This window comes from Mycteria americana, chromosome 2, assembly GCF_035582795.1.
Source record: "Mycteria americana isolate JAX WOST 10 ecotype Jacksonville Zoo and Gardens chromosome 2, USCA_MyAme_1.0, whole genome shotgun sequence".
NCBI classification, from domain to species: domain Eukaryota; kingdom Metazoa; phylum Chordata; class Aves; order Ciconiiformes; family Ciconiidae; genus Mycteria; species Mycteria americana.
Genome location: NC_134366.1, coordinates 166,462,363 through 166,484,816, shown reverse-complemented (window position 1 = coordinate 166,484,816; position 22,454 = coordinate 166,462,363). Strand labels below are relative to the sequence as shown.

At 41.5% G+C, this 22,454-nt stretch overlaps 1 protein-coding gene and 1 long non-coding RNA gene across 20 annotated transcripts in view; one reads left to right on the top strand and one right to left on the bottom strand.

Annotated features, from left to right (window-relative positions):
• Positions 1-17,733, bottom strand: part of PHF20L1 (PHD finger protein 20 like 1) — a 61,822-nt gene extending 44,089 nt beyond the window's left edge. For 3 of the 19 annotated variants that reach the window (XM_075495300.1, XM_075495289.1, XM_075495290.1), the window contains exons 1-8: positions 17,530-17,733; positions 16,246-16,351; positions 15,803-15,859; positions 7,588-7,759; positions 7,350-7,434; positions 6,467-6,555; positions 3,914-3,976; positions 69-276 (exon numbers count right to left, since the gene is read on the bottom strand). In XM_075495300.1, the coding sequence (XP_075351415.1) occupies positions 69-276; positions 3,914-3,976; positions 6,467-6,555; positions 7,350-7,434; positions 7,588-7,759; positions 15,803-15,859; positions 16,246-16,328 (757 nt within the window). In that variant the 5' untranslated portion in view covers positions 16,329-16,351; positions 17,530-17,733. Of the gene's footprint in view, positions 1-68; positions 277-1,954; positions 2,074-3,913; positions 3,977-6,466; positions 6,556-7,349; positions 7,435-7,587; positions 7,760-13,526; positions 13,744-15,802; positions 15,860-16,245; positions 16,352-16,996; positions 17,060-17,529 lie in introns of those variants that run through there. The other 16 variants (XM_075495298.1, XM_075495299.1, XM_075495286.1 and 13 more) reach the window with 13 other exon arrangements.
• A 17-nt stretch (positions 17,734-17,750) lies between these two features.
• LOC142406424 (uncharacterized) lies at positions 17,751-21,468 on the top strand. The gene is made up of 3 exons (XR_012774594.1): positions 17,751-19,136; positions 19,239-21,055; positions 21,408-21,468. It is a non-coding gene; the product is annotated as an uncharacterized LOC142406424 (long non-coding RNA).
• Positions 21,469-22,454: the final 986 nt, after the last annotated feature.

The window sequence follows — 22,454 nt, the reverse complement described above, 5'->3', positions numbered from 1 at the left end:
TAACAACAGGAATACTACTTCAGCATTACAGAAAAACCTATTTTATCTTTTATAGAACTTGTTTTTACCAAATGTGTCACTAGATGTAGGCTCCTCTTCCTTTTTTTGGACTTCCTGCATGATTGCAGAGGTTGAGGTTTCTTCCTTTTTTGAAGGAACTTTTAGCCATTTTCTCTCCTCTTTATCTTTATTGCTGTTTGCGCTGGTTCTAGGTTTACTTCCTGCTTTGTTCTTGGCTGCTGCTGCAGCAGCAGCTTTGACCAAAGCTATCCAATCCTCCAAAAAGGAAAAAATGGTAAGTAAGTATTAAAAAGTGCCTAAGACTCAAATAGAAAATACTTATAAACCCAGTGAAACTTCATCTAGAAATGTTCAAGAAAGTTGAATTTATTTTTATGGCTACTACTGAAAGAGTGGTTAAATGAGTTTCCCAAATTGCTTAAACAAGTAAATAAATAAACTTGAAGTATTATCACTGTGCCACATGGATAAAAAGCAAAAATTAAAAACCTTCAAAAAAACCACTGCGTATAGAGTTCTGGCTGCACACACTCCCTGCTACTTATTTTATGTGTCCTAGCTTTAGAAACCCAGAAGCTCCCAAACTCAGAACACTGACTTTTTTCTTACCCTTCAGGCTGTGAAATACACCAATTCCATTGTTGCTCAAATTTAACTATTATTCAAAACTATGATCAACTCAAAGAATGGTCCAGCCAGCTGCATGATTGGGCAGAGTTCTTCCTGAACTAAACTGATAAAGCAGGGACAACTCTTTTCTAATTATATCTGTTTGTCTAGAGTAACTACAGATAGCACTCTTTCTGTATTACATATTACAAGTTTCATTCAATGATTTCAATAAAGTGCTCTGTAATATGACTGAATTTCACAATCCACATTTAAGGCAATAAAAGTGCCATTTTGGATAATGGCTTATTTGACCATACAGAAACATCCAAGGAGTAAACAACAGAACATACAGCCCAAATTCATCTACTTTTTGGCATGTAGACAAAGTCTAGCCACCTATAAGTCAACGGAGAGAACTAAATACATCCAAGGCTGAGCCAAGCTCTTTCCACTAGTTTGGAGTGATCAGATTCTTGCCTTACGTGTCCTGAGTGTCAGGGATCAATCTGATTGCAAAAATTTTAACTTGATCCTTTTTACTAAAGTATTTTTTCAAGTTTTCTGTAACATCAAGGTACGGAATTTTTCCATGGAGAAACTATACATGATATAAAACCCAATAGCAATGTTAATCTTCCACCAAACATCTGAGTGTTTTGAACAAGAATTCATTTACTACATGGCAATTTGGCTACAAGAGTATTTGCAGATTTGTACTACCACATACAAAAAAAGGTATCATAAAGACTATGTTTGTCTAGTTTCACATGAGTGCTTTACAAATAGAAAAACTTCCCCCCCCCAACTATGTTTTATTCTGGACTGTTTCCTTGTTGTTATGTTTCATAAAAGGTACCTAAAGTATCTTGATTTTATAAATCTTGTTTCAATGCAAGTTTTTCCCCACTCATTACGTATTATAAGTCTTTCACATTTCTGTTCTACTGAGGTTTCTTTCCTTTCTTTGATGTACGAGAAAAGCATAACACAAACCACAAAGCTTTACTTTTCCTTGTGTTATGCTTTTCCTTTTCCATAGCTCAATACTTTTAAACCACTGCTTTACATAGGTTATGCTTCTACATTGCGGCAAGCTATGTACTTAGAAACACCAACCGTTTTGATTCTTCTAAGATAAAGTGTTCCATGTCCAAACTGTCAATGCAAGATGCATACACTCAGTCTAGCTAGCAACAGAAAAGTTTGGAAGCACTTTGGAAATGCTTACACAACAGGCAACTACCAAGGCCATTTGGTGACATGCCAGCCACAAAGAGCGTGTCTAACTGCCAGCTGCATAGTCAATCAAAAACACACATACCTCTTTTTTGGCCAGCCAAAACGAGCACACACATTAGCTCCAGTCCATCCAGAGCCTTGCCCATCCAGCAGGACAAAAAAGGATTGAGCTATTTGTGCTGGTGAGGAGTTAGGAGACCTGAGAGTAGAAGTCTTACACTGTACCCTGGCCAAGGGATGAAGAGGATCAGTAACGTGGCTGGAGCTTGGATCTTATGATAAAAGTGGGAAGCAAAGGAAGTGCAGCCTGCATCAAAACAGCTTCTAAACAGCATTTTAATTTTCAGTCAAGCTAAGCACCCTGAAATCAGAAGTTTTCAGAAGATACCGAGCTTCAGGGACCACACTGAACTAAGTATCCTGTTCTAACGGTAGCTGTTCTGGTGCAACATGAAGGGTTTTTTTGTTTGCATTTTATTTCATTGTTTGGATACTTTCCTTAAGACATGGAGCTTACAAAGGGTAGCAGGACACATATAACAATGAAGCAAACAAAAGGTTAAACATTCAGAAGCCAGAGTAGAGAGACATTAGTTATGGTGATAGTTATACTTTTTTTCTAGATTAACATGTAAATTTAAACTTAGTGAAGAGAATCTTGAGCTGGGGGGGTGGACAAGATTATCTCAAGAGGTCCCTTCCAGCCAAACTCTGTGGGTCCATTTTTATTTTGGCTCTGGAGTAAACCTGTAGGCACTAAAGTAGCACAGGTAACTCCTGCTTTTTAACCTTGAACTCCTGCTGAGTGACTGCTCAGATGCACAGCTCCTGACACGTGAGAACTGTTTAGCATCTAAGATGCTAAGGTGACTATATTTCTTTCGAACAGCACAGGAACTCCTCCTTCAAAAAGATACGTTTGTGCCTTTTTCAGAGTTTTTAGAAAAATTTAACCAAAAAAATGGGAGAATAACAGTGGGAGCCTAAATGACAATGAATTCTGAAATCTGTCTCAGGGTCACTGTAAGATATCTATTCTGTCAACCATAATAGCAGGACACTAAATATCATAAACATCACAGAAACTTTTCCCCAAAGCATTGAGTATACGCAAAGCCAAGGGCCCAAATATGAACACATTCAACCAGTAAAAGCAAAATCCTCCTAAGAGAAGTTTTCCCTACTTCTCCCTTGTGTCCTGACGTTGTCCTTCTATTGGCTGTGGCTTTGTAACTCTGCACCAGTTACTCTGCACCATCCAGCCTGATTTCCCGCTTCCCACAGTATCTCACCCCAGCGAGTTTCTCATTTAAATATATAACTTTTTAAAAAAAAAAGTCTATTTCCTTCTTTTTAATTCTTACTAAAATTCATCTTTCAAGTAAGCTGAGAAAATTGACAAGAGAGAAGTAATGGGACACTGTAGTTAGAAGACAAAACATTACTTTATCACTACTGAGGAAAACTGTCATTATGCTAATTAGATTCACTAAATCAAAGCACAGGAAATTGCACGATCAATACGTTAGTAGAAATTACCCAACAGCCTTACACATCAGTTGGCTAAAACACTTGTATTTTAAAATATTCCTTTGAGTAACCTTAAACCTGCAACAGTGGGAAGGCAAAACCAGAATAATTTCTAAAATCCAACCCTTGCACCAATAGCAGAATTCACACACACATTGTTCTTCCTTCACCTGCCTACAACCACCACCTTTTTGCTTCTCTACAGTACTAAAGATTCAGCTGTTTTTCCTCTCCTGACACATCACAACTCCCAACTCCCACACATTCATACATACACATACATAAAACAACATCAATCTATTGACTGGCTGATTCCACATAAAGCCTGGATTCCTTACCCTCATCTTTCAATTCTAAACAGTCTGCCCCACCTACATCTTGGCTCACATTGTCTCCTGTCACATCTTCTTTTTTCCTCTGTCCCAATCGCAAATCCATGCTTTTTCCTCAGCTTCCTCTTCCTGTGTGCCAAGTCCCCTCCCTCTCCTTCAAAACCCTCCTCAAAACTCACTTCTTTTGGTTCGATTTCCGTCACTAATCTCAGCTCCGGCGCTATCTGCTCCCTCTCGCGCGCCTAATTATATCGAAGATAAAACAAAAAACATGAAACAGAAAAAGTAAGTTATCCAAATACTTCATATGTGCTCTCACAAGGGCAGTCTCAATATCCCCATCTTTTAAAATTTTCTCTCTGTACTACATTAGCCACATTTCTGTGTGATTTCAATTTGAGCTTATCTGCAGAGCAACCTAACCTATAGTCTCATTGCAGTGAACCACACAAATGTTTTTCACTCTTTAAAAATTTTGCCTTTCCACCCTCATAGCTGAGTTATTAAAACACACTTCTGCTGCAACTCAAAAATAGTTTGTTTGATCAAAAACAGTGTTTACGATCTCTTCCTTTAAGACACACTAAACTCAAATCAAAGAATTAATAGTCTATATCCCTGTTTCTCCATGTAATTCAAATTCTGCATGCTTAGCACACACCTTCCAAACAGATCTTGCATTTGTTAAATTTGCTAACGCACTAGAACTTGAAGTATCTTAAGCTTACACTCATCTCTTGAAATGTATTTTTTCTTTGGAACAGACAAAAACAAGACATAGGTTTAAATTAAGCATGAAGTGTTAGACCTGCAAACTCCACTATTTTTCAAATCAAATTATACTCTGGGCATTTTCTTAAGCTTTACATAATTTTTAGTAATTGTCTTCTTATAAAATAAATAATGCAAAAAACCAAAAACATTCATTTGAGTTCTAGGCTTGGACAAAGCTCAGTTTCAGATAACTGATTCTCAAACTAAGTCTTAGATCACATTTTTATTCTTAAATACCTCAAAAATATTTTGGAAAACAAACATTTTACCATAGTATAATGATGTAGGAGATGTTGCAGAAAAAAAGTATCTTTGCCTTTGAAAGCTACAGAGCTTCATGCCTATCTCTAATTTTGCAAAATGAAATGTTAAGACTAGTATCAATTAGCATTATAGAATGCATAACTGGTGTTGTTCTTGCTGCAAGACAACTTAAAAATTCTAAATCCATCTCAGAAAGTGTAAATTTGTCCCTTTTATTCTTTCTCAAGACTTCATTGAAGCCACCTACATTCAGCCCCTGAGATGCACGAGACTGACACCGTAACTCTCAACTACTGAGAAAAATTAGAAATAATAGATGAGCTGGACTGCCACCAAGCATATCTGGACATCAAAATGGTTGCCAAGAAACAGATTTTTTTTTTTTTTTTTAAAGCTGAAAATGCTTGTGGCCTAAGAGTAGTAACTCAAGATTAGACACAACATAGCTCCCTAGAAAAAGAACAGGACAGAGCAAGGGACTTCTTCACATTGTTACAGAAAGGCTATTTCAGTTCAGTCACAACCACATTACCCAAGTTTTTCTTTTTATGAAGTAAAATGAAATATTCTAGCTTTCTAGCTTACTGTCATACTGAAAATATTGTTTGAAATATTATATACTGGTTCAATAGAGCTATTGTAAGACTGCGGCAAGAAGCCAGTGTTAGCGTGACTATGGATTTCAATTTAATCTCTTTAAGGAAGCATAGTTTAAATAGTGCAGTGTTGCCTGCACAAAGTTCCAATGTTCTTTGCATAGATGATCAACCCTAGTATACAGCTACCTGTAACCTGGAGGCCAGGATATAGAAATGCTTTCAAGCCAATTCACTTATCCATCTGCCCTTGTCACAAAGGGATGGTTACAACAGTAATTATGAAACACCTGCATTTTGTTTGCCCAGTTAGGAGTATTCTGAAGAAAACTGGGAGAACATAAGAACAGTTTTTTCACATTTCTTGTCTCCGAGTCTCAAATAGTTTCAGTAAAGTAATTTCTCATTAACTATGAGAATACAGTTACCATGCAAGATAACTGCAATGGCATTTCCACTGAAAGCATGTGACAGTTTTCAATGTTGTTTTTCTTTTGCAAGTAAAGCTATGCCTATTGACTAAATAATGTCCTCTACTTCACAGCCTCCCTCAACTTCTACTCAGCATCTCTTCTTTAACAGCAACTGGACATTATCAGAGATAAAGAAATATTTATCTGATTCCTTAGAAGTTCTGATACAGGGGAGAAAACCCCCACAGAACAGTCATGTTAATAAGAACATGTGGGCAAAAAGCTACCACGGTAGCAAACAAAAGAGATGGGGTGGGAAGAAATAAATAAAAAAATAAATAAATAAATCAGTAGCACAGACTACTGACAAGCTAAAGCTTTCTCCTGAAAGGACACTAGAGGAATAGGTCTCTGGATGCCCCTGGTTTTGTAAACTCTGCAAGACAAAACTCTGGGAACAGATTAGTTGGCAATGGAGTGTACAGCAGCTAGACATCTCAGAGGCAAGACTACTTGAGCAGCACACTCTGGGGCATCATCCATAAAACTGGTGAAGCAAAGCAGTGCAAGACCTAGAATAAAGACTGTAATCTAAAACTAGTGCTAGATGACATTTTTACAATCGAGACATTTAAAAAAAAAATCTATACAAAACCTAACAAAGAGATACCTAAAGTATTCTTACCTGCCCTTTTGCATCCTCTGGCATAGATTTGATATGCATCCTCTTAAGACATCGAATAACACCATCATAGAACTGTACTGTGAATGTTCCTAGAAGAGGATTGATGTAATCACTATGAGTAGTTAAGAAACAAACACACCTTGTTACTATGAAAGCTTTAGCAAAATGTTTTGTAGGCTATACGAACAAAGTAACCAGGTGTTACCTACAGTCAGGATCGAGAATTTTAAGAAAAATAAATGACAGCCTTAATGAAACCCTGCTTTTTATATTGCTGCTCTTTGCCCACTTGGACAATTTCAAGCATGTTTAAGCTACTGTGTCACTTTTGCTCATAATTCATTGAAATAATTAAGTAATATTTAAGTTGCCACAATAGGGAAACAATTCAATTCACAACCAAATCCTCGTTTGCTTTAAACTACAGTAAAAACTTTAACTTCTACTTATGTTCATTAGAAATATCACCCCATTGTGAAGTATTGCATCTAAGTTGTTCCTTTATTTCCCCATTTCCATTGTTTTTCTTCAATAAACAGAACTTTAAAGACACCTACCATTCCTAAAACAATTACAAAAATTTAAATGTATCATTAGCCCAAATCAACAATAGTACAAAATATTTGTAACACTGTGCACAGGATATTCTTCTCGTCACTCATGAAACATTAAGCATTTTGTCTTCCAGGAGAAATTCCAATCGTCTAATTTCACACAGATAAAAGATGAACCTCTTACTAAATTTGATAGACTAGAAACATTTTCACTTAATATTGAGGCAGTGAGTAAAAGTTTATACACATGTCAATTTTTTAAGCAGACTACAGCTACAGCATAGCATAAGCAAACAGTCCTTACCAATGGACCATACATGAATACATACCCTCTTTATTAATTGCTTCAATCTTTGCAGGGTAATATCGACAGTCTGTCCAACGAGCTAGGACTTCTTCTCCAGGTTTAAAATCCTATTTTATACAAATTTAGTCATTAATATTTTAATCTTTAGATATTTTTCCTAATAAGAATTAAACATTATGTGCTAGAGAGATTTAATGTAGGAAAACAAGTAGGACAGTTTACAAAAAAAGAGTCAAAGACAAAATAAACATGCCACTTACAACAAATTCTTCATCATCTTTCAGCCCTTCTTTCCTTAATGCTGGTCGCTCCAAAGGTCGCAACCTATTGCTGTCCCAGTAAATCCACTCATCATAGCGGTGACTCCAACGTTCGAAATGGACCAACATCTTCCCCTCTTCATAATCTATCTTCTCAATACGAGATGGATACCTTGAATGATAAACGTAAACTGGTAAATCCCAAAGCTTTTTCCAGAGTTTTGGGGGTTTTTTTGGTTTTTTTTTTGTTGTTTGTTTGTTTGGTTGGTTTTTTTTTGCATACAACAGCGCTTACAGGACCATTCAGAAAGTTATACTAACACCTCGTGCTGAGAAATCTCCAAGTCTGAAAAAGATGAAGTTACTAAATTGATAGTAGGATAACATTTAGTTTAAGAGTTAGCTACACACATCAGTGATATGTCATCAGCTTCACCCTAGTCAGATGATTATACACAAATTTAAAAGCTCAAACTCCCAGACCAGAACTGCCCAAAATTGGCATTAGAAGTTTGTGCTTATCAGTTTTAAAACCTGTGTTTGTTTAAAGCAAAGTCCTGTAAGAGTTTTCATTTGCTTGGGGATGGGAAGGACATAAAATAGTTTTAGGAGTACATTCATTAATTTTATCCTATGAAATGTTTCATCAGATTGTACCATTGATTCCAGATAAATCCGAGCAACTAATCAAACGCAGAAGTCAACAGAACTTAATCTAATCCACTTACTAATTTATACATCAGCTTCTGTGATTTCACTGCCATTAACTTTGATTCACAGTAACTATTTTTTAGCAGTCACCTCTCTGTAACTCCACATGCACTAAAATAAATGTCAGTCTTAATTAACACGTGGATCTTACTCTCAGCAAACATTGTATGTGCTCAGTAGAACTAATCAGGACTGAGCTGTAACCAGATCAAGTCTTAGGCATCTAATTCTGGGTGTGGCATAGATGTAGTTTAGGAACCCTAAAGTTTGAGATTACATTTGCAGGGGAAAATGGCAAATTTGTCTAACTTCAGCAATTATTATTCAGTTTTACTATTTCTGTTTCACCAAAGTGATGTATTTCACAAAATTGCAGCAGGGGAGCAAGGCACAAACTGGTTTTGTCACACTGCTTCCTCCAGCAAAATTATTAGATCCCATTATTTTCACTGTATGAAATGCGGAGAAAATTGGAATGAGGCAGAATTCAGCTCCTTCTGCCCTTCACAAAAGTATTGAAACAGATTCAAAAGCACAGAGAATATCCTAAAAAAAGGTTAACTAGATCATCAAATTTTCTCTGGAGTTCACATCAGGGATAATCTAAAGTTAACAAAACCTGTATTGAAAAGAAAGACCACAGCAAAAAGACAGCTGTCTTTCATTAAGAGGCAACCTGTTTTTCTAACAAAGTGCTACTGTGGAGCAATAGTAAGAGAGCAGAGCTTGAGCAACCAATTTCCAGTCCTACTGCAAATTCCATCAGCTAGAAACGCAACTGACATATACAGGAACCCTGTCAACATTTTGAATTTTGAATACTTTCTCTCCAAAATACTGATGGTGCTGATAAAGGAGTCTTTAACACTACGTTCTGATTAAAATACAACTTCTCTGGAAGCACAGGCTTTCCTTCTTTCCTGGTGACTAGAACAGGACATTAAAACAAAAGGTGTCAATCTCAATTTGCTCCTTCATTTCTCCAGTCCTACTTCTTCAGCTGCAGAGATTCATACAGCTTCCCAACATCTAAATATCTCAGGAGTTGCTGAATGAGAAAAATTCTCTCTGATTGTCTAGGTTACTACTGCAACTACTTTAGCTGTGTTTCACCCTCGCCTCAGAATACACAGACAGTCCAACTTCTTGCTGCATCTCTCTCATCCATACCTTTCAGAAATGCACAATATTTTCATAGCCATTCTTTATGTTCCCAACTTCTTCTCACTGAACTTTAAAAAACTCAAACAAATGATGTCTTAGTCTCAAACTGCAGATTCTCATTTGCCATCCTATTAACAAAATCATTTTCAAGATAGAAGAACTCCATGGGACTTATTTCAGAGGAGCAACAAGATCAGCCTCCTTTCCCCTCTCAAGTAGACTGACAACCAAACCTAACAAGAACAGTGAAACTTACGGTATATTGTATCAAAACAGAGAGTAAAACTCTTAGGTCAAAACCTGAATTCCATTATCACCATTCTGGTTTAACTCTGAACAAAGCGTCAAGAAAATAAAGCAAGCCAAGATACGGTTTTCCTAAGCCCTGCCTCCGACGATGCTTTCTTCTTAAGTCTACATGCTGTTACATTTAGGAATTTTATTATAAAATTTCTTACTATTTTTTTCATCTTCCCAAGTGTTCCAATTTCAGACTTATGACTAGACACCAAGTATCAGAATAAGCACAGAGTAGCAAAGCAGAGGAAAAAGTAAAGTAACTGTTACTACAGAAAATCTATGAGTAACGATGTTACCTAAAAGAGTTCCGAATAGAAGTAAGGGATGATACAGAAAGCATTTAACAGAAGGAAGGAACGAAAAACACCAGAAAAGCAAGAGAACAGGAAGTGCACTTTTTAGGTACAAAAACGGGAGCTTGTGCACAAGCACTGAAGCTGCAGTAATGAAACGGAAGGCAAGAACAACACTGCTTTCTCACTAGAGTTGGAAATTTCAGGTTTAATCCCATGCCAGCCAGGTAGTGATGCAAAGCTACGGTTATTTCACAAAATTCAGGAATCATCAGCCAAAAGACAGAATTCTCCTTTTCCTACGCATCTACAATGCAAATACTCTGTTCTCATTATGGCGCTACCCTATAGCAGTTCGCTTGCTACATTTTTCTTGTTGTTATGGCTGGTAGCTTTCACTGGTCATCACCAGCAAAGCCACCATTCCAAGCACTGTGTGTAGAAGACAACAGAAGGGATAAACTGGCAAAATATAGTACACTGTACTGGAAAGAGAAAACTGAGTAAGAGGGGGAAGTAAAATACAGCGTATCATTTAAAGACAAATATATAAAAATGAAGATAGTTTTAGGGAAAATCCAGCAAGCCAAGAATCAAGATGTTAATATATAAGGGGGGGGAGAGGGGGGAGCAAAGCTAGCATCAGTTAATAAAAGAAGATATGTAAAATATTAAGTCTCATTAGGGATCACTGAACAGGGGAAATGCGGCACCAGGTGTTTATTGGTTAATTTCTCTTTGATAAATACAATTTCTGCTACCAAAGTCTTTTTAAAATGTCATTATCAGCTCTGAATCAAAGTCCATGATACTGGTTTTGCACAGTTAAGTCTTATAATAATCATATTATCGCATAATGGCTTTATTCCAATAATTTATGTTTCTTCAGTGTATGTTAAGACAGTGGTGGCAAGATGAATAAAGCCAAAACCTGCATTCAACTCTAATCCTCAGAGACGGAAGATTTATCAAATCTCTGAACCACCCAAGCTATACATGATTGGTTATTAGGCAACCCAAAAATAACTTTGTATGGATTTAGCAACAAGATATTACCCTCAATATCCACTAAATTTAGCCACACAATGTGCCACAAATATGTATAAACAGCAATATTTCACAATACCAATCCCACAGTGGAAAAGAGCAGAGCATACTTATTGCAGAATTTACTACTGCAAATTTTACGCTGCACAGAAACGTTTTACTGGTGTTATAGTTTTTGTACTTTTATGAAAATAATCAGTTTCATAAATTGCAAAATTATACAAGTATTTCAAAGACAAGTATGCATTTCCTGCTAATAAAAGACAAATGGCAACATAAATTCTTAATCCGCCTTTTTAAAGAATTCTAGTAACAATGCATACAGGAAAGCTTTTGCTCGGCTAAGAGCAATGTTTATATTTATTCTATAGAAAAAAGGTTAATATGAAGATGGTTACATCTCATTCACATGAGAAATTTTATGTAGAAGTTCCTTCCATTGCAAAGCTACAAGTAGGCATTATGAAAAAGTACTACAAAGGGGAATACGAACATCACTCCTTAACAGTACCAAAGTGTAATGACGGCAAAGGCCCAAGAACCTTTCTGTCAGGTTAATTCTCCCCGTTCACCCCCAGCAAGTACTCCACACTAAGGGATCAGAATGAATTTGGTATACAAACAGATTTGCCAACATTTGTTCAGCATAAACCAGAAAAATACACTCCAAAAAATTGAGGAAAAAGTCTTTACTTTTCACAGAAAAAAACCCACCAAACAAAAAACCCCAGACCACTACACTCCAGTTCAATAATGAAAGTGTGCTTTTTGTGGAAAGAAACAATAACCTGCAAGTTTTGGGTGTCTTTTTTTAATAACATGCTGGAAATAGTATTTACTAATCCCAAATAAAGTCTCATCCAAATTTCAGGGGTTTTTGTTCTTGTTTGTTAAAGAGAGACAGGAAAACTATTGTTAGCTGACAGTACCTGCCCAGTTTACATACTGCATGCTCTCCAATCTCAGGTTCCAGTGACTCCAGCCCGTAAGAATTACGCAACACTTTTGTAAAACTGCAAAATTTAATATGGCTTACAAAATTCACACTATGAAGCACTGGTCAGAAACTAATAATGCTCCAACAGCCATATAGGAAAAGTTAATGGGAAACTTTCATTTTTCATTTCTTGACAGTGTTAAAAAAAATACCCATTTTCTCCAATGCACTTAACAAGTATTAATGGCCACACGGACAGTATTTTTCATTTTGACATCATTGTCTTCCTTTTGACCCTTCAAAAGTGACCAACAAGTGGTGAATTGCCCTGTGAGATGGGACAACAGTTATTTCAAACTGTAAAAATGGATGCAAAAATGTTAGTAAATTTGCCCAAGTTTGCACCTACAAAGTCTAGAAACAGACACATACTTCCTGCCTTCACAATAATGGTATAAAAAGTCTTTCCTTCTACCTCATAGAGGATATAAAACTAAATACGCTCCATTCTGACTTCTCCACAAAGTGTCTTCTGGTATCTGCAAAATCTGCAAACACCTATTTCTAACTCCCCAGCTTTTATTATATATATTGTATTATATCAATATGAAGCAGAGTCTTCACAGTCCTTTCAAATACCTGGCTGTCAAGTAACCCAGTCAATTGAAATCCAAAGCAAGGACTGTACAAAATAAGATTTCTCAAAGTCTTAGAGGAAAAACCTTCCTCCATACTGGGGAAAAAAAAAACCCCACACATCCACCCAGATAATTAAATACACCAAGTCAAAGTGCTGTTGTTCTGATAACTAACCTATTTTAGTGAGGTGTTTTCATTACAGAACTGCAACAAGGGTCATGTATCTGTACTTTCTTCATTACCTAAATCATAGTTTAGATCAAGCAAATTAATAAAGACTATGGTTTCAGAAAAATGACAGGGTTTTTTTTCAAAGCAGTATCTGGCACTTACGGGACAACCAGTAGATAGCTAGAGCCACAAATGACACAAGAAAACAGAAAAAAAAGGGAGAGATGCATCTTTAAATACATCAGCTTTGCAGAGACTGTGTCCTACTTGTGGGAGCTAACAGCTAAAGAACCAGTCTTACACATGGGCACATACTTGCAGATATGTTCAGTTTTACTCCATTTGTTTTGTCAGCGAGACGCATAGGGGGGTGTGTGCACATGTATCAGTTTTTCTATGAGATGATATGATAATTCAAGTTGGAAAGGACCTCAGAAAGCCTCTAGTCCAACCTCCCACTCAAAGCAGGCTCAGCTATGGGATCAGACCAGGTTTCCCAGAGTTTTATCCAGCCCAGTCTTGAAAACCTCCAGTGTTGGAGACTCCACAAACTCTTTGGGCAACCTGATCCACTACTTGACTGTCCCATGGGGAAAAACATTGTCACTGTACCTAGCTTGAATCTCTCTTGTTTCAACTTGTGCCTTTTGTCTCTTGTCCTCCAACCACGCACTTACTGTGGAGAGCTTGGCTAATTCTTCTTGATGACATCCCTGGAGGTATTGAAAGGCTGCTAGTGGGTCTCCTGAAGCCTTCTGCAAGCTAAAGTCGTCCAGTTTCCTTGCCCCCTCTTCACAGGTCGTACACTCCAGGCCCCTGATCATCTCATATATATTTAATAATTTTCTATTATCAGTCAATCCCATCTCATTTACTACCTGCTGACAGATAACCACATTGATTTTTATCAGAGCTGCATTTCATAGTTTGCTTTAGTGAATTTAAGTTTAACAAGTGGTACAAATTCATTATGGAAGATGACCTCCCCTGCAACAGTATACCGTTTTCCACTCAAGAAGCAACGGAAGTTACCTCCACAATTAAGCAAAAATAAGCACGCTCATTGACAGCCTGTCTTTGCTGATCAGTTTGACCATGCTTTCTTCTACTCAGTAATCATACATGCCAAATGATACCAGTGACGCAAACACTGTCTGCAAGAACTTCCTCATTTAAAAACACGGGGTTTTTAAGCAATAAATAGTCAAGGTACACAGTACCCTCTCCAAAGTCTACAGAATTCAAAGAGAACACCAGACTCCGTGAGATGAATTTCAGCAACTACTACACAGATGAAATTTTAAGATCTGCAGAATTGCCTCAGAAAGCAAAAACATATTTTACTATATTTTTTCACATCCTCTAGATGCTTTTCTTGATTAACATTTTAACTAGTCGTGAACAGTGGATCTTTAAATGACAGCAGGCTTTCAGAAAAATGGAGGAAAAAAAGTAAAACCCTTTCAAAGGCTATTTTTCAGCAAGTGTTCTCAAGCTGTCACTTGTAGAAAGACTGAGCTAAGTAATACTACTGCTCTTCAATTTTGGTTTTGTTAAAAAATATAAAGAGATTTCATCTAAGTTCAGCAACTTTATTTTCATTGAAGTATGTATTTCTGCATGCAGATGAGGGGAATGCATACAGCTTATATATAGAAAGAACTTAAAAAACATCCATGACCCTCTTATGCAACAGAAAACTAAGAAAAAAAAAAAATCACATGGACTATTATTCCAGCCCGTGTCTTCCTAATAACATGACAGTAGGCTTTCTCTAACAAGCTCTTCGGTTATGTACATGAATATTATTTAATTTGAAATAGAGTCCCGTTTTCAGTGTTGCTGTAGCTGCAAAATTAACTTTCTGCTCCTGTATATAGCACCACAGAAGTTTACATGCATATAAACTTGACCTGTTCTACCTGGCAGTCCAGATGATTAATCAGTTCCTAGAAAGTTCAGGATAAATTCTGTTCTGCCTGAAAATACCAAGCAAATCAGCTGCAGAGCTTGCGACAGGGCCCACACCTGACAAGGCCAAACCCAGATAAGTACTCCAGAACTGACATGAGAGCCTTCCCTTTGAAAAGGCTAGGCAGTTCTGATACAAACCATACACTGGCTATTCAGTGATCTTTTTTTGACACAATTAAGCTGAAGCTATTTTTACATACTAACTTTTGTTATCTAGTTTCATTAACCAATTATCTCTAGTCACAGAAGATGCTACTAAATGTTCTGTGAAAATTGTTTTATTTTTATAGCACTATTCAGACATTTTCATCATCTTGGCATTCAGTTATAGAATCCGTATGTTGAAAACACTCTACGGCAACAAATAAGAACAAGTACTGTTCTGTAAACTGTATTTTCCTTTAGAGACCATTTATTAAAACAAACACTTTTGCTATAATTAAAATCAAAGCTCTAGAGATAAAAAAGTTTAACCCAACTTTTTATATAGAGCATATAACTACTCGAGTAAACATGCAAATAATACACAACCTTCTCTATCACATAACTTGGAGTTAGCAGGATCAGATATTTACATGAACGTGCTTAGTTCTCCAGGAATACAACAGAAAAGCAGGTACAGGCCTCTAAATTTCCTAGCCCTACTTAATCAGAGAGCAGCTAAGAAAATAATTCTGGGTAGAAGCATCAACTTCCTGTGTCATCTACTTTAACAAACCCAGGGATTTTTCAAACTGAAATAGCATGGCCGCATACATCATGAAATTAGCCCACTTGCATTAATATAATTTTGACTAACAACTTATCTCAAAAGAACAACTGCTTTCACAATACACACGCTGTGTAGCGTGGTCCTTGGGCCCACAAATTTCCACTTTACAGTCTTGACTCCTACTCAAGATATGAATGGGTGGTGCAGAGTCACAGTTTTAAGCACTTCATTCCTCCAACTGCTTGATACAAATACAATTGTACTTACCTATTCCATGAACTCCAATTAAAGATGTTTTCTTGTTTTAAAATCAGTTTTGGGAACCTATGAAGTATGATAACTGAATACAAAACAAATTCACGTGCATGCCTTCAAACTAAAACAAAAGAAGTCTTTAGTCATTGAAGTTTGCCACATTAACACACCGATCATCTCACATATGACACTGCATTCCACACTACTCTGGAAATGCTCTTTGCTTACTACGGCTGCACAAACAACTAAAAGCAAACAAACAAAAACCCACAAAACAGCTTAGTTTGATTTCTGAAGAGAGAGTACTTTCCTAAAAGCTAATAGTTTTAAAAGGCTTATTATGTAGAAATTCATAAAGTTAATAGGTGCACTAAGTTTTATAATCAGACATCAAAACACACAACATACACAAAATAATTTTGCTCTTAGCAAATACAGTACAATGTCTTCCGTACCATTTTTGTAAATAGTCCAGTGCCTCCAAACGAGCACCAATCTCAAATGTGATTCCAGGACGATTTGGAGGCTTTTTACTCATCTTGATACTTTCTTTTTCACTACCTTTGGAGGGAAAAAAAAAAAGTCATATTAAATAAAACACATAATGTTGTCTAAAATGTGTCACTGACAGCAAATATATTACAGAGGGTGGAAAGAGATGTGAAATTTCTATCCTGACTTTCCATTAACTGCTTAGTTTTCAGAAGTATACTCAAGGCCCAAAGAAAGCATTAAAAAAATTCACATACTTTTATTCAGATCTCTTCTGCTCCCCAAAAAACTAGTCATCAACCTTAAGTAAGAAAAAAAAAAAAAAACACCTGGTGCTCATCTCTGAAACTGTACTACACTGTAATTCCTTGACATCCCGTTAGAGCATAATTTAAGAGTTATGTAGAGTCAATATGTTTTCTCTCCTCTGCCGCGGCAAAGGTCAAAACCATGAAAAATGTACCTTACCAAGAAGACAAATTTAAAGATACACATCGCCTAAAGGGCAAGTAAGATGACATTAGCAAAAACAGAAATAAACAAACAAAAAAGCTGTCTTCAGCCTTTCTATGCACCCTCGAGCCTCAATCATAGCACTAAGTAAGTTTCATTCACAAGTGCCTTTTAATTTTTTTTTGGTAGTTCAGTCACTATTAAAAAAACACTTCTCTGCCCGACTACTTTCGCGATAATCGTGACTTTCTGATGTACTACCTTCATCATGCCGAAGCACAGAGTGGCTTGCCGTTGGGGCCGCAGGCTCCTGCTGCACGCCTACTGAAGAGCAAGGGTGCCGGGCTGCAGGGCCAGAGCCTCCTTGGTCCGGACCAAGAGAGCAGAGGCATCCGGACCCCAGCTTTTAAGCGGGGCTCCCCTGCCAACGCCGGGAGCGCGACCCGGGGCAGCTGCCTCGGAGGCGGCTGCCGACCTGAGGAAGCCCACGCCGCTCCCCGAGCGCGGAAGACACAAAGGGGTCGTCCCCAGCCAGGCTCGGAGCGCGGCAGGGCCCCCGGCCGGCGGGGGCCGAGCGCTCCCGCAGGCCCACGGGAGGACGCGAGTGGCCGCGGCCCGCCGGACCCCCGGCCGCGGGCAGGGCCCAGCGCGGGGAGGGCCGCGGGCGCCGCCCGGCCAGGCCCGGGCGCCGTGAGGGGGGCGCCGGAGCCCCGCGCCGCGCCGGGCCCGCCCGGAGGGGGCCATCGCCCGGGGCCGCCCGCCCTGCCGCCCGCGCCCTCCACCGCGCTCCTTACCGCCTCCTCCGACTCGCAAGGCAGCGGCGGGGCCTGTGGCGGCCCGCAGCCCCGGCGCGGCGCCCGCTGCTCCCGCTCGGCGCGGCGCGGGATGTCCGGCGCGGCGGCCGCCCTCACAGCCCCATCCTCCCCGCGCCCCGCCGCCGCGTCACCAGCCCGCGACGAGCCCGCGAGGCGCGGCTCGGCGCCGCCATGCCACCGCCCCCGGCACGTGACTGCGGAGCCGCCGCCGCGTGACGCGGAGGGGTGGGGGAGAGGGCGAAGCGAGGGAGACAAAGAGAGGCGGCGGTGCGCATGCGTGGCCGTGCGCGGTGGTTGAGCGCGCCGGTCACTCCGCACCGGGCCCGGGGGGTGGGGAGGGGTGGGGTGCGCGGGACGGGTCCGCGGGTGACGCTGCGCTGGTGACGCTGTCGCTGAGTGGTGCTGGCACAGCGTCACGGCTTTCCTTGCTGTCATCGTGCACCACCCGCCTCAGCCGTTAAAAGAGGGGAGAGGGAGAAAGGGCTGGGGGTGGCCATGGCCGGCGGCCTGCTGGGCTCCGGTCAGCTGGCGGGAGGCGCGGAGCGACGGCCTTATCGCGGCCTGCATTGCCCTCCCTCCTTTGCCCGTGAAGCCGCCTTTATCTCGACCCACGGATTTTCTCGCTTTGGTTCTTCCCAATCCTTCCCCCATCCCGCTGGGAGCAGGGGGGTGAGCGAGCGGCTGGGTGGGCGCTTGGCTGCTGGTGGGGCCAACCCACTGCTTTCCCTTTTGGCACGCAGCGTGGGGCTTTAGGTAACAGCTGGTGCATCAGGGTGTGCTAGCCTAGATTTATAGCTGTTACAGCTGTTTAGCTGTTACTTGGTGTTGCCGGTCCCAATGCTGAATTATTTGCTCCCTTTCTTGCTGCACATTAAACTCCAGGGCTTCTTAATGGCTGCTGTCAGCTTTTGCTGTTTGCTGTGCTCCTTATCACTGTGTTTTGCTTCGCCTGGGAGACCTATGATAAAAACACTGGCCTTGAGCCAAGTCTGGCATTTGGCCCTTGTATTGCTGCCGTCCCAGTACACCGGTAACCATCTCACAGAGACCTTCCTCCTCTTCTTCTCCAGGGCAGATGTTTCCAACCTTGCTGTAATGGCAAGATCAGTATCATCACAACCCCGTGGATGTGATCAGTAAGATAACAATAAGTTAAACAATAAGTTAAACAATAAATAAGTTTCCACCAGCTAACAAAAAAGAAACACAAGCTTTCCTAGGCATTGTGGTTTTCTGGAGACTGTGCATTCTGGGTCACAGTCAGCTTGTGAGTCCTCTCTATCGAGTGACCTGAAAGAAGAACTTTTTCAAGTGTGTGGGTTTGCGTGACAAGGTTTTGGTAGCAGGGGGGCTACAGGGGTGGCTTCTCTGAGAAGATGCCAGAAGCTTCCCCCATGTCCGATAGAGCCAATGCCAGCCAGCTCCAAGACAGACCTGCCACTGGCCAAGGCTGAGCCCATCAGCAATGGTGGTAGCACCTCTGGGATAACATATTTAAGAAAGGGGAAAAAGTTGCTGCACAACAGCAACCGCAGCCACAGAGATGAGTGAGAATATGCGAGAGGAACAACTCTGCAGACACCAAGGTCAGTGAAGAAGGAAGGGGAGGAGGTGTTCCAGGCACCGGAGCAGAGATTCCCTTGCAGACCGTGGTAAAGACCATGGTGAGGCAGGCTGTCCCCCTGCAGCCCATGGAGGTCCATGGTGGAGCAGATATCCACCTGCAGACCGTGGAGGACCCCACACTGGAGCAGGTGGATGTGCCCAAAGGAGGCTGCGACCCCATGGGAAGCCCACGCTGGAGCAGGCTCCTGGCAGGACCTGTGGACCCATGGAGAGAGGAGCCCACGCTGGAGCAGGTTTGCTGGCAGGACTTGTGACCCCATGGGGAGCCCACGCTGGAGCAGTCTGTTCCTAAAGGACTGCAACCCATGGAAGGGACCCACGCTGGAGCAGTTAGTGAAGAACTGTAGCCCATGGGAAGGACCCACATTGGAGAAGTTCATGGAGGACTGTCTCCCATGCGAGGGACCCCACGCTGGAGCAGGGGAAGAGTGTGAGGAGGAAGGAGCAGCAGAGACAACATGTGATGAACTGACCCCAACCCCCATTCCCCATCCCCCTGCGCCACTCAGGGGAAGAGATATAGAAAATCGGGAGTGATGTTGAGCCTGGGAAGAAGGGAGGGGTGGGGGGAAGATGTTTTAACATTTAGTTTTATTTCTCATTACCCTACTCTGGCTTTTGATTGGCAATAAATTAAATTAATTTCCCCAAGTCGAGTCTGGTTTTGGCCCGTGATGGTAATTGGTGAGTGATCTCTCCCTGTCCTTATCTCAACCCACGAGCCTTTCGTTATATTTTCTCTCTGCTGTCGAGCTCAGGAGAGGGAATGATAGAGCGGCTTGGCGGGCACCTGGCATCCAGTCAAGGATAACCCACCACAGTCCCTAAACAGCAGAAGGACAGACAGGAAATAGTTTGTGTGGTAGCCCTTGGGCCTGTCCAGACAGGACCAGCTGTGAGAAGCATGCTCTGCACTGTAGCTGGGGATCATGGCCTCGCCTGGAGCCTCTGGCAGAAAACACTTGGAGAGGCCTGAGGTCAACCTCTAGGGTTCTGGAGCTGGGAGTATCAAGGGTCCGAGGTGTTTGTGCTGCACTAGATGTTCATAGGAAGGGTCCCCTCTACACCTTATGCAACCAACGCTACGTGGAGTAAATGGGTAGCATTGATCATGCAATGGGCTCAAATGGGGAACCCCCACTGCCCATGAATCCTGGAAGAGATCACAGTTTGGCCAGGAGGCAGAGATTTTGGAGCATCACCTGAGGAGGTGGCTCAGGCCCAAGAGTATAATGAATTAGCAGAAAGTGAAAGCACTCTGTTTACCCGTGGGTCCTGTTGCGTTGAGCGAAACCATCTGATGTGGAAAGCTGCTGTGTGGAGCGCAAGTCATGAACCAAATTAATTGATTGGATTTCTATGGACATTTGGGGGATGTCCCACAGACTAAGGGAATGATGTCTGTGTGTATGTCAAAGGATGAGGAGCGGGGTCATGATTGATGGGAATGTATTGGAGAGTGTAGGACCTGAGTATGGTGCAAATGGTATGGAACAAGGGGTGGAGATTGTACTGGGTCTGGCTGCGATGGAGTTAACTTTCTTCATAGCTGTCCGTATGGTGCCATCTTTTGTGGCTAAAACAATGTTGATAACACACCAGTGTGTTGGCTGTTGCTGAACAGTGCTTGCACAGCATCAAGGCTTGCTTCTTTTTTCCATTCTACTCCCCCAGCAAGTAGGCTGGGGGTGGGCAAGAAACTGGGAGGGGACACAGCCAGGACAGTTGACCCGAATTGGCCAAAGGAATATCACATGCCATAAAATGTCAACCTCAGCAAGAAAACCTGGGGCAGAAGAATAAGAATGGTGGGGCTTTTGTCTTCCAAGGTGGGCATTGCTGGGAGACTAGCTGGGCATGGATCTGCTGGTGGAAGGTGGTGAGTGATTGCCTTTGCATTGCTTGGGGGTTTTTTGGGTTGGGTTGTTTGGTTTAGGGTTTTTTTGCTTTCCTTCACTTATTAAACTGTCCTTATCTGGATCTACAAACAATCTCACTTTTTTTCTTCCTATTCTCTCCCCCGTCCCACTGCCGGGGGAGTGAGCGAGTGGCTGTGTGGGTGTTTGGCTGCTGTCCAAGGTCAACCCATCCACTTTGGTTAGTCCCTGCGAGGCTGCCTCCCACTTGAAGAGTCTTTATAGGGAGACTGTGCAGTGGCATATTTTACAGTGTTTATTTGCTATGGGATTTTTTTATTCCTCCTTTGATTTTTCCCTGTTCCCATTTTCTAGATGGTGGTGGCAAGCAGGAGAGACTGAAGGAGGAAGGAGACTTGAAGAAAGACAAAGCAAAGAAAAAAAAAAACAGAAAAAGAAAGAAAAAAAAAGCTTTTTTCTCTCTTTAGTAAAAAAGTTGCCATTGCATTCATTTGAATTCTCCAGCTCTTACTGCCCTGAGTGTAGTTTTGATGCAGGCTTTTGTTTAGAGGGTTTATTACAGGATGGTGAGGGTTGTTGTGTTGGCAATACGACCTCTCCGAGTGGCAATGAACGTGCAGCATCAGGATGCTGTTAGAAAAGTGAAGGTGCTTCTGTCCAAGGAGAGGGAGATGGGGGAAAGATAAAAGAGGTAGCGAGGATGGGGCCGGGTACATGTGGGTGGTTGGCTGCCGGAGGCTGTCTGGGTTACGCCATGGTATGAGAAGGCCTCAGAGCAGTGTGGGGCACCTTGAGCATCACCTCACTGCTGAGGCTGTCAGGAGAAGGAGACAGAGCTGATGGCTGACTGCAGAGGTGCAGCAAGCCCCAGATGTTTGGTAATATGGGCTAAAAGCTCATCTGCACACCCACAAAGGAGCGCAGAGAGACTACAGCAGGAGAGGGAGCCCAAATAATACCCTGACCTGGCAGGTCCCAGGAGCCATCAGCCCATCAAAGGCCCATTTCCTCAAGCCCAGAGGAGCACAGGGGCACAATGGCAGGTGGGAACCCAAATTAAGGACTCAGAGGAAGGTACACCCCAACGCAGGGTCCTATGTGTGACTCCTACACACTGCCTTCAGAACAGCAGAAGTCCCTTTGCAGTCCGGCAGTACAGGGCAACATTTCGTTGCACTATTACCAGAACAGTTAGGAAATCAAGGAGCCCCAGCCAGTGTCCCCATTTCTTTGCTGCCATTTCAGGTATAGCCACCCCTGCCCTGCTCTACCCCTGAGGGCACCCACAGCCCTTACTGGCCCTGACCTGCCTACCCCGGTGCCTCCCTCACCCTGCCCATCACCCAGGACCCCATTTCATCTACTATGTCCCACCATAAAGCCAGTGAGGAGCAACTTTGG